The sequence below is a fragment of the Anguilla anguilla genome, chromosome 10 (assembly GCF_013347855.1).
Source record: "Anguilla anguilla isolate fAngAng1 chromosome 10, fAngAng1.pri, whole genome shotgun sequence".
Classification (NCBI taxonomy): Eukaryota; Metazoa; Chordata; class Actinopteri; order Anguilliformes; family Anguillidae; genus Anguilla; species Anguilla anguilla.
The window spans coordinates 340,001-352,500 of NC_049210.1; the positions used below are offsets into that span (position 1 = coordinate 340,001).

Here is a 12,500-nt window from a genome sequence, read left to right on the forward strand (position 1 = left end):
ACAGGCGACATCTGAGTCACAGACAAACTTGTTTTGTAGTGTTTTCCTCTCATCTGAGGATCTGAAGTGAAATGTAAGGTGATCTTTATTTAATGGAAAGACTGTGCCACTCAATGATGCTGTTGTGTTTGTATTGTCGTGTTGGAATATTTTGTTTTGAGCTACCTGGGGTGTGATGGAACTAACAGTTTGCAGTTGGCTGCTCGGTATAATATTTAAATAGATGAATCATTATACAGCTTTAGCTCTGGTGATATAGATGTTTGCTTTACTGAAATTAAATTTGCTTTGGAATGGAGGTGTGTGTGTGTGTGTGTTTGAGAGAGAATTGGAGCATTTATAAATGCTGTGGAAAGTGTTAGCATGTGTGAGACAGGGTCTGGAGTGAGAGCGTTATGAGAGAGGCTACAGAGAGCACTAGTGTGAGAGACAGGGACTGGAGTGAGAGAGTTATGAGAGAGGCTACAGAGAGCACTAGCGTGTGAGACAGGGACTGGAGTGAGAGCGTTATGAGAGAGGCTACAGAGAGCACTAGTGTGTGAGACAGGGACTGGAGTGAGAGAGTTATGAGAGAGGCTACAGAGAGCACTAGCGTGTGAGACAGGGACTGGAGTGAGAGCGTTATGAGAGAGGCTACAGAGAGCACTAGCGTGTGAGACAGGGACTGGAGTGAGAGCGTTATGAGAGAGGCTACAGAGAGCACTAGTGTGTGAGACAGGGACTGGAGTGAGAGAGTTATGAGAGAGGCTACAGAGAGCACTAGCGTGTGAGACAGGGACTGGAGTGAGAGAGTTATGAGAGAGGCTACAGAGAGCACTAGCGTGTGAGACAGGGACTGGAGTGAGAGCGTTATGAGAGAGGCTACAGAGAGCACTAGCGTGTGAGACAGGGACTGGAGTGAGAGAGTTATGAGAGAGGCTACAGAGAGCACTAGTGTGTGAGACAGGGACTGGAGTGAGAGAGTTATGAGAGAGGCTACAGAGAGCACTAGCGTGTGAGACAGGGACTGGGAGGTTTGAGAGAGCAGCAGTACAGGACAGATAATGTCCCTCTAAGACTGATAGCACAGAAATGAATGAAAACGAGCTGCATGACAGTGTTAATTACACTTCATACATTAGCCTCCTGGTAATTAGACCATTCATTCTCCCACAAATAGAGCCGTGCTCGGGGGGGGGGGGTGTTCTGCACAGAGCTAATGAAGCTGGGGTGTCACAGGGATTTTAAATCAAAGCGACAGTGTGGCTGGAAGCCCCCGGGGGTGAGGGTGGGGGGTGGGGGGGGGCACAGTTGGCCACGCGGCCATCAGAGTGCTGTTCTGTGTGGCTCTATGTGACCGCCAGTAATGCTGGTTAAACTGTAAATGTTTTTTTAGAAATGTTTAAATCCTGGATGCTAACTGCCTCTGCTGAGCCCAACAGCATTTCCTGCCCTCACATCTCACAGTCACACTCACTCAGCCAATCAGGAAGCAGATACGCACCCTCTCAACCAATAGATTAATATAATGACTAAATGAGCTATTTGTAAACTTGCTAATGGCTATGTCAATTACTGTCCAGCTTACCTCCTTTCAGACCTGAATTAAAAGCGACAGGGTCTATAAAATCCAGTCCAACACATCGAGTAGGTCAGGGGGTGTGTTCCCCAGGCCAAACTCAATAACCTTTCAGCAGAAATAGGCCATCCATAATTATTACATACAGTAGGCTAATTTCCAGTTCAATCAACAAAACACATTTATACACAGTTAATAACAATGTATGAATGCAACATTAAGTTGTTTTGCATCTTCATAAGAGGTTAATGTACTGTAATTATCTCAAACTATCTTGAAATGATTAATATTTCTGCGTAGGTCATAAACATATTTAAGCTGCATATGACCTGCATATCAAAACTACTGTAACTCTCTAGATATCGTAAAGAATATTTGACCATTAAAAACCTTATTTAAATAAAACAAAAGTATTAGTTTCCCCTTTTCTAACAACAGAGCACATTCATCCACTTAAGAGCTTGTTTGATTTATCTTATTTACTGAACCTGTGCAGAAGCGTCATTAGGAGTTGGCACAAATATGCAAAACAGCCACGTCTGTTTCCTGCCTTTGATTAGGAGAGCTGCATGTGCCCTGCTATTAATATCAAACCTCTGGGACACAAGCAATTCATCATACAGCATTATTAAATACAACAAGGCAGCTCGCTATCTAATGTATGATAAATGGAGAAACTCTTTCCTGCATAAAAGGAGGGGAGAGCCGACGGGGGGGATGAGGGGGGGATGAGGGGGGGATGAAGACATTCCGCAGATATGAAACCTAATGGGCCATCGGAACATTCACATGAGAATCCTTCTTTCAATTTCCGGCTGTAATTGCATTAGGCAGCGTGCCGGCGTGGCCCTCTGGACCTATTAGACCACGGCTCTGGAATTCCACACGGGCTTCCACTTCCACCTCTGTCAATTCAGCTTAAGTGAGTCGCCTAATTTCTGCCCAAATTGCTTCCTTCTCTGGCTCAGTGTGGCGGAATGTAGGACACGGACGTGGCTGCGTGGCCCTCCGGCTACAGCCAGGGCTGAGTCGGGGCTGAGTCAGGGGTGAGTCGGGGGTGAGTCGTGGGTGAGTCGGGGGTGAGTCAGGGGTGAGTCATTGGTAAGTCAGGGGTGAGTCGGGGGTGAGTGCAAAACTGCTATACAGATGAGCATCAGGTCCTCCAGATACGCCTCACAGAATTACGTAAAGGTTGCATTTAGGCCTGTATTTGCCTAACCTGCCAATTAAATGGGTTCTTAGGTTCTGGTGACACATACAGTCCCATTCTGATATCTAATCCACTTCCCTGAGGACACACAGGCCAACGGTTTTCTCTTAAATTAAAGTGTCGGGGGTTGTTTAAACTACTTCTGTGCTGAGAAACATCTACAGAGGCACAAATGCCTGTGGTTCTGCATGCTGCACTTTAACTGAGATTAGAAGGCTAGGCACCTCTTCCCCCTGAACACGCCTCATTTGCAGGGATATGATGAAGCTGTTTCATTGATCTAAACAAAGGCGGATCATTTCAGGAGGGTGGCTGTTGTTTTTCCGTTTCAGACACAGGTACTCTGTGAATCCAAAGCAAGGTCGCAGTTCTCCAGAACTAATAAAAGTGATTCTCTTTCAGAAAGGGTTCCGCCATGAATTATTAACGAAATAGAATTAATTAATTCAAGGCAGGTCCACAGACTAGTTTACCTGTCATCACTTTTTTAAGTTTGTGAAACTGGATTGCAAAAAAACAAAAAACAGCAACACCACAAAACTCTGATGACATACGAGAGATGGTTTTCTTCCTTTCCTTGCTGGAGCTGGATCAGTACCAGTGAGTTACAGCATCTTCACTGCTGGTCACCCACCCACTGGAGGGTAGCACAGTGGGTAAGCAACTGGGCTTGTAACCGAAAGGTCGCAGGTTCGATTCCCGGGTAAGGACACTGCCGTTGTACCCTTGAGCAAGGTACTTAACCTGCATTGCTTCAGTAAATATCCAGCTGTATAAATGGATACAATGTAAAATGCTATGAAAAAAAAGTTGTGTAAGTCGCTCTGGATAAGCCTGTAATGTAATGTAATGGTCCCAGCCTGCAGGGTCCATCCACCCAGAACCACACAGGGAGGGGCCCAAACGATCCACCCAAAACCACAAATGGACGAGCCCAACCGATCCACCCAAAACTACACAGGGACGGGCCCAACCGATCCACCCAAAACCCACAGGGACGAGCCCAACCGATCCACCCAAAACCACACAGGGACGGGCCCAACCGATCCACCCCAAACCACACAGGGACGGGCCCAACCGATCCACCCCAAACCACACAGGGACGGGCCCAACCGATCCACCCAAAACCACACAGGGACGGGCCCAACCGATCCACCCCAAACCACACAGGGACGGGCCCAACCGATCCACCCAAAACCACACAGGGACGGGCCCAACCGATCCACCCAAAATCACACAGGGACGGGCCCAACCGATCCACCCCAAACCACACAGGGACGGGCCCAACCGATCCACCCCAAACCACACAGGGACGGGCCCAACCGATCCACCCCAAACCATGGCGGGACGAGCTCCACTAAACGCTGCAGTACAGCGCTCCACTCATCTGGGCCCCGCATTGCCCACTGGGTGAGTCACAACTCATCAAAATCTGAAAACAACAAACAACAGGCACAAACAAGTGTTCCAATTAAGAATTAATTACGGGCGGGTTCCCTGAGCAACCGCAGCACCCACAGGAGCTGCTTAGAACGAGAAACAGCAGGCGGAAAAAAACACACAGCAATCTTCAGGGGAAAACAAAGCAGAAGTGGAGAGGCTGATGGAGTCGTCATTGTGGAGGGAGACGAGAGGCGGCCGCCTCCGCGTAACAGCCTCCCAGCCCAGTAATGCACACACGGAGAAAGCCACAAATTACCAAGTCCTTTGAAGCCAAAGTTCCCAAACGGGAAAAAATAGGCCTTTTTACTTCCTCCCATTTATAGAAATGTGAGCCCTCTACAGTGTGAGGAAATTACACATAATAATCCTTATTTTTCAAAAGAGCTTCCTACAGCACAACCAGAGTCACAACAGGCAAATCATAGGACCATAAAACCAGCGCTTCTCTGGCTAAAACAAAGTTTGAGGGAAAAGTAAAGGCTTTTCAAAATATCATAAAATACAGTCATTACCACTAACTTACAAATGTAAGCACAGCATGTGCAATGTGGCCTTTGAACTGCATCCATACTGCTATTTAAAGAAAATTAATGATTTATACATAGGAGTCCAAAGCATGGGGGAAAAGACTCTGTGCGACGGTACTGCTGTGACTCATCCCTGTCTCTCTGTGAGACTGTACTGCTGTGACTCATCCCTGTCTCTCTGTGAGACGGTACTGCTGTGACTCATCCCTGTCTCTCTGTGCGACGGTACTGCTGTGACTCATCCCTGTCTCTCTGTGCGACGGTACTGCTGTGACTCATCCCTGTCTCTCTGTGAGACGGTACTGCTGTGACTCATCCCTGTCTCTCTGTGAGACGGTACTGCTGTGACTCATCCCTGTCTCTCTGTGCGACGGTACTGCTGTGACTCATCCCTGTCTCTCTGTGAGACGGTACTGCTGTGACTCATCCCTGTCTCTCTGTGCGACGGTACTGCTGTGACTCATCCCTGTCTCTCTGTGAGACGGTACTGCTGTGACTCATCCCTGTCTCTCTGTGAGACGGTACTGCTGTGACTCATCCCTGTCTCTCTGTGCGACGGTACTGCTGTGACTCATCCCTGTCTCTCTGTGAGACGGTACTGCTGTGACTCATCCCTGTCTCTCTGTGAGACGGTACTGCTGTGACTCATCCCTGTCTCTCTGTGCAACGGTCCTACTGTGACTCATCCCTGTCTCACTGTGAGACATTACACAACATTACATCACATTTTTTATCACATATTCTCATACAGAACAAGGCACAGATTTTATTGATTCTTATATCCATCCATTCTCTCTAACCGCTTAATCCAGTCAGGGTCAAACGGTGGCAATTCTTACATATAGACTTGAAGTGCAATATTAATTTATATGAGCTTCATTGTGAATAAAATAATTTAAGAGAATTTTCCACACACAATAGGACAAAAAATATAAGGATTTTCTAAAATCTTCCCAAAAAACCTTTAACATAAAAAAATGGTTTCTTTCCCGGACGGAACCCTGACACCAGGAATGTGACGTGAATTCAGTTGTGATTCCCGGGAATCCAGGGAAAGGACTCATCACTGGCGATCCCCCATGATGCTTCACTGCGGTCGTTTGCCTGCTGTCCCCTGTGCTCCCTCAGCATATCTGAGTGCAGCAGCGAACCTCCACACGAGCACAGATGGATTATGGGTCATCTAAGGATACGAGTCCCTGGAAAGGGGCACCTTATCCAGCAGGATCAGCAGCACACACAGCGAGGGGACCAGCATTACTGAGTCAGGATCAGCAGCACACACAGCGAGGGGACCAGCATTACTGAGTCAGGATCAGCAGTGTGGGATCAGCAGCAGACACAGCGAGGGGACCAGCATTACTGAGTCAGGATCAGCAGTTTGGGATCAGCAGCAGACACAGCGAGGGGACCAGCATTACTGAGTCAGGATCGGCAGCACACACAGCGAGGGGACCAGCATTACTGAGTCAGGATCAGCAGTGTGGGATCAGCAGCAGACACAGCGAGGGGACCAGCATTACCGAGTCAGGATCAGCAGTGTGGGATCAGCAGCAGACACAGCGAGGGGACCAGCATTACTGAGTCAGGATCAGCAGTGTGGGATCAGCAGCACACACAGCGAGGGGACCAGCATTAATGAGTCAGGAGTCAGCACATGCAACCTAGTGCAGCTCTATATAGTCTTCCCACAATCCTCTCTGCCCATCCCCTGCTCTCCCATTAGATCAAAGAGCTTCACTGACAGGGCCATCAGAAAGTGACAAGCCTGTGGCTGAAAAAGTGAGACTCCAAACACCATTTCCCCTTCCTTACAAGGCCTGGTCTGACACAAGCTCCTCCAGCCCTCAGCCCCACTGCCCTCCTGCAGAGTTTAATGGGAAACCAATCAAACCTAGAGAAAGTCCATTTTCCCTTAAAGACAAGAAAAGACTGGGAATGAGAGTTGGAATATCAGAATTCCCCACTGAGAAGCTTACTCTCTCAGCCAATCAGGACCTTACTCTCTCAGCTTCTCTCTCCCAGCCACTGGAATCTGGCTCGGGTACTATACATGCATTCCTACTGACACAGACACACACAGACACACACAGACACACTCTGACACACTCTGACACACACTGACACACACTGACACACACTTACTGTTCACAGATCTGTACAGAGAACATCCCAGAACCCTGCTTCCAAGAAACTGGGGTTTTAAAAAGAGGCGCAATGCCCAAACTCAAGCACAAATACCTAAATACTTCTTAATTTTCTCTCTGTGCTCTAAATCAACCCGAAGTGACATTTACTCCTCCTGACAGTGGTTGATGTGTTCTATGTATTTGATAATTTCTCATTCCCTTCATCATGTGCACTCTCATGCAGCTGATAGCAAACACAGCCCATGACTCATAATAATTAAACAGATTATAGCAATTTGAAAATTGAACAGATTTGGGAACCTTTGCAGGAGAACAGTGTCATTTTGTTCCCTCTCGACGCCCCCCCCCCCCCCCCAGGTGGGCCCACCGCAGAGCTTGTGATAAGTGCTCTTCTCTCCACACGAGCACCATGCTAGCCCGGCTTTACCCAGGAAACCAGCGCCTCAACAAATCCCATTTATCCTGAGTTTCATTTCCATTTGTCATGTGGAAATACGAGCCAGCTGGCCTGCATCGCACAGCCTGTCGCTTATAAGCAGTAATCCCCTTTATCACAGACACAATTAGGCTGGGTGGCTCTGTATTAATAACTATATAACAGCAGTACTGGTGTGTGCTCCTGTTTGTGTTACAATTACACACACACACCATCACCTGCTGAGTAACACACACACCATCACCTGCTGAATTACACACACACACACCATCACCTGCTGAATTACACACACACACACACACCATTGCCTGTTGAATTATACACACACACATCATCACCTGCTGAATTACACACACACACCATCACCTGCTGAATTACACACACACACACCATCGCCTGTTGTATTACACACACAGTCACACTGTCTCAGGTGCATTCAGCATGAGGTCTCCAGGGTAACAGGTGTCTTACCTGTGCCAGAGGTACGATGCCCTGCAGATCTCTCTGACTGATATAGACGTAGGAGATCACCTCTGCTGGTTCCCCAGTGGATTCTGGGTACTGGATCTGCCAGTGCACTGCCTGGGTGGGCTGCAGGTTGATGAAGTTGTCCACCTCAAACTCCACCAGAGTGACCTCATAGAAGGAGCCCTGCAGTCTAGAGGTGGAGAGACAGAGTTCAGCTCAGACCAGCAAGAACATCCAGAGAACTAAACACACAGACACGCCCGCTAAAAATGCTACTAAACTATGGCAATAACCAAAGATAAGTTCAAAAATATATATACATTTCATCACCCAAAACCACACTGAAACAATGATAAAAAATGACAAGAACTAAACAGGAAAACAGCATAAAAAGTGGAAGACTGTGTGATCTTTTAAAAAACAAAACAAAAAAAAAAAACAGCAAAACAGAAACACTGAGAATACAGTGAGTGTTTCCAGGAAATCTGTGTAAAGGAGCAGAGTGACTGAACAGAGGGACGGAAGGCCTGTGGAATTATGGGACGATTAAGAGCCAATTACTGGAAGAACACAGACACAGGTGGTGGAGAGAATCTGCTGGATCAGACAGACAGCTGGGAGCCGAGTCATCAGGGATCTGTGTGTGAGGAGTTGTGTCTGAGGAGAGATTCAGGGATCTGTGTGTGAGGAGTTGTGTCTGGAGGAGAGATTCAGGGATCTGTGTGTGAGGAGTTGTGTCTGAATGGGAGATTCAGGGATCTGTGTGTGAGGAGTTGTGTCTGAATGGGAGATTCAGGGATTTGTGTGTGAGGAGTTGTGTCTGAGGAGAGATTCAGGGATCTGTGTGTGAGGAGTTGTGTCTGAATGGGAGATTCAGGGATTTGTGTGTGAGGAGTTGTGTCTGAATGGGAGATTCAGGGATATGTGTGTGAGGAGTTGTGTGTGAATGGGAGATTTAGGGATATGTGTGTGAGGAGATATATGTGTATGGGAGATTCAGGGATCTGTGTGTGAGGAGTTGGGTCTGAACGAGAGATTCAGGGATCTGTGTGTGAGGAGTGTGTGTGAGGAGTTGTGTCTGTGAGTGTGAATGCTGGTGGTGTGTGTGTGCGTGAGGCAGGCCAGAACAGTGTGTGTGTGTGTGTGTGTGTGTGTGTGTGAGTTTGTGAATGCTAGCGGCGTGTGTGTGTGTGTGTGTGTGGGTGTATAATGCAGGCCAGAGCAGGGTGTGTGAGTGTGGGAATGCTGGACGTGTGTGTGTGTGTGTGTGTGTGAGGAGCTGTCAATCACAGGCGCTAAATGGGAGCAGCTCCACGCTCCTTTCTCGCATAAATCTGTACTCCGCACCAATCCCTGACCCCTGCCATCGTCACGGCGATGACCTCTGCTCCAGACTGCCTGCGCCAAATCCCAGGCGATGTTTTTTACAACCTGAAAAACAGGTTTCATTACAACTCCTCAATTGGCTGTTTGATAGATGTCAGTGCTCTTGACCTGCCCTCTTCCAAACTAATTTCATCCCAAATATATAAATAAATTGACACCACTTTACAACGCGTGTGTGGGTGTGTGTGTGCATGGGTGCGTGTGTGAGTGTGTGTGTGTGCATGGGTACGTGTGTGTCTGTGTGTGCATGGGTGCGTGTGTGTGTGTGTGCATGGGTGCGTGTGTGTGTGTGTGCATGGGTGTGTGTGTGTTTGTGTGTGCATGGGTCCATGTGCATGGGTGCATGTGTGTGGGTGCGTGTGTGTGTGTGTGTGTGTGTGTGTGTGTGTGTGTGTGCATGTGTGCATGGGTCCATGTGTGTGTGTGTGCATGTATGTGTGTGTGCATGTATGCGTGGGTGTGTGTGTGTATGCGTGGGTGTGTGTGTGTGTGTGCGTGGGTATGTATGTGTGTGTGTGTGTGCGTGCGTGGGTGTGTATGGGGGGGGGGGCACAGTAGCTGGAACACTGGGATAAATGGACCATTTAACTCTTTGCTGCGAGGGGGGACTGATAAGAAGAGAATGAGGTCCTGCTCCTGTAATGACAGCACTGTGACCTTTGACCCTGACAAGGCTCTGGACCCAAAGAAACTCCGCTTCCTTGGTGTCACTCTTCAAGCAGACGGTGCTGGTGCCGCTCGTGTGCAGAGAAGGGATTAGCCCAGGGATCAAAACTGCCATCAGACCACAACAAAGCTCTGCCTCAATCAGGGGAGCACAAGACAACATATTAGGGGCAGTAATGTGGACTAAGAAGATTACCCTGGCAGGGCAGATTAGGAAAAGTTATTTAGTCTTAAGGAGGATATAATAGCAGGCCTGATTGGAACAGGTACTGAGATGTGCAGCTATATCCCAAGCAGAATGAATCATTGGATTAGAAAGTTAATGCAGGCAAGACAGCAGGCTTTGGAGTACAAGGCAGTTTGGCTCAATTCAAGTAACCGTGGTAACTGTAGAATATCATTCCAAGGTCTGTATTCATTAGAGTTAGAGTAATTCCTAATGCCAGAAAACTGAAGCTTCTAAACTCCAGCAATGTGCGTCTCTGCACAAGAGACACCAGGAGAACTCTGTTCTTCTGTGTTTTCAGTCCTGCGTGGGCACTCTGAATGCCCTGTAAATGCCCTGTGTGTGCACTTGGAATGCCTGTGTGAGCACTTGGAATGTCCTATGTGGGCACTCTGAATACCTTGTGTGAGCATTTGGAATGCATTTGGAATGTTTTTAGGGATGACAGTTTTTTTATGTAGTTACTACAATTGAACAGGCTAACACAGAACATGCTAACATGTTGGGCTAAGAGCTACAGAACCTAAGAACCAAGCGCTAGAGAGTTATTATCTTTAAATGTCAAGGTAACCCCACTCGCTGCACCAGTCTTTCTTACTGCTGAGTAATTGTGCATCTGCAACAGGGTTTGAATATTCAGGCGTCCCACTGTATGTGTGTTACTGCAGATGCTATATCAAACCCCAGCATGGCCATATGAACATACGCACATATGAAATCCATACGCACATATAAATGGGTATCAGAGGTTTACGTCTGCGAGGTCCGGCAGTGGTCTGGTCCAGTCTGCCAGGGAGCGTAAACTCTCCCTTCCTCCCACTGGGCCAGAATCAGCACCGTGCGCCTGAGCTCCCCCCCCCCCTCCTCTGACTGAGCCCCCCCCCCCCTCCTCTGACTGAGCTCCCCCCCCCCCCGACTGAGCTCCCCCCCCCCGAATGAGCTCCCCCACCCCTCCTCTGACTGAGCCCCCCCCCCCTCCTCTGACTGAGCCCCCCCCTCCTCTGACTGAGCCCCCCCCCCCTCCTCTGACTGAGCTCCCCCACCCCTCCTCTGACTGAGCTCCCCCCCCCCTCCTCTGACTGAGCCCCCCCCCTCCTCGGACTGAGCTCCCCCCCCCCTCCTCGGGCTGAGCTCCCCCCCCTCCTCTGACTGAGCTCCCCCCCCCCTCCTCGGGCTGAGCTCCCCCCCCCCTCCTCTGACTGAGCTCCCCCCCCCCTCCTCTGACTGAGCCCCCCCCCTCCTCTGACTGAGCTCCCCCCCCCTCCTCTGACTGAGCTCCCCCCCCTCCTCTGACTGAGCTCCCCCCCCTCCTCTGACTGAGCTCCCCCCCCCTCCTCTGACTGAGCTCCCCCCCCTCCTCTGACTGAGCTCCCCCCCCCCCCTGACTGAGCTCCCCCCCCCCCCGACTGAGCTCCCCCCCCCCCTCCTCTGACTGAGCTCCCCCCCCCCTCCTCTGACTGAGCTCTTCCCCCCTCCTCTGACTGAGCTCCCCCCCCCCCCCCGACTGAGCTCTTCCCCCAATTCAGATACCCCCCCCTCCTCGGTAATAATTTGTCAAACAGAGTTAAACTCATCAGGGTGGGAGGGGGGAGGATGAATTAAGTGGACTGCATTGATTCGGGCAGTGAGCCGTCTCGGGGGGGGGGGTGTTTATTTAGTGTCGGGGGAGTAAAAGATGGAGAGACAGACCAGGGTCCTTCATCACACTGGCCTCTCTAACCTGCAGTGCCAAAGTGCTCTCTCAGAAAACCCAAAAAAGGCCTCGTCTAACATGGCCTCTGTTCTGACAGGTGCATTCAGGTGAGGTGGATTCCTCAGGCGTGACCTGACCCATTGGAGACCCCCCCCCCCCCCCCCCACTGAGTCCGGTGGACTGCCATCTCTTCAGTCATGGGGGAACTCTTACACTGAACGCTGGAGGGTGATACTCAGCACCCATCCCTGGAGCACGGCATTGTGGGTCATTCCCCTTCAAATCCTCTTAATTACCAAACCAAGTTAATCATCTACCAGCCTCTCAATGTTCCATATTTGTGTGGAGTATAAAAAGAAACAAGATTAGCAATGGATACTAAAATGTCCTCCAAGCTTGGGAAACGTTTGGGTTCCCACACTCCTAGATATGCAGAGGCTTTAATCACAGAAAAAAACTGCAGCTAATTCAATAATTACACAAACTAATTGCTCCAGGGATTGGTCAAAACGAAGCAAGCCAAAGCAAGATGTCCATTTCTCCAGGTTTGGAGCAAGGAAGGGAGAGGAGAAGGGGATGCACAAGGAGGAGAAGGAGAAGGAGAAGCAAGAGAAGGGGGAGGAGAAGCAGGAGAAGAAGGAGGAGAAGGAGAAGCAGGAGAAGGAGAAGGAAAAGCAGGAGAAGGAGAAGGAGAAGCAGGAGAAGGGGGAGGAGAAGCAGGAGAAGAAGGAGGAAAA

At 49.3% G+C, this 12,500-nt stretch overlaps 1 protein-coding gene across 1 annotated transcript in view; it reads right to left on the reverse strand.

Moving 5' to 3' along the window:
* si:dkey-215k6.1 (transmembrane protein 132C) overlaps nucleotides 1-12,500 on the reverse strand; it is a 153,934-nt gene that overhangs the window by 33,006 nt on the left and 108,428 nt on the right. Inside the window, 1 exon segment of the mRNA XM_035380339.1 lies at nucleotides 7,796-7,982. Within this exon segment, the coding sequence (XP_035236230.1) occupies nucleotides 7,796-7,982 (187 nt within the window).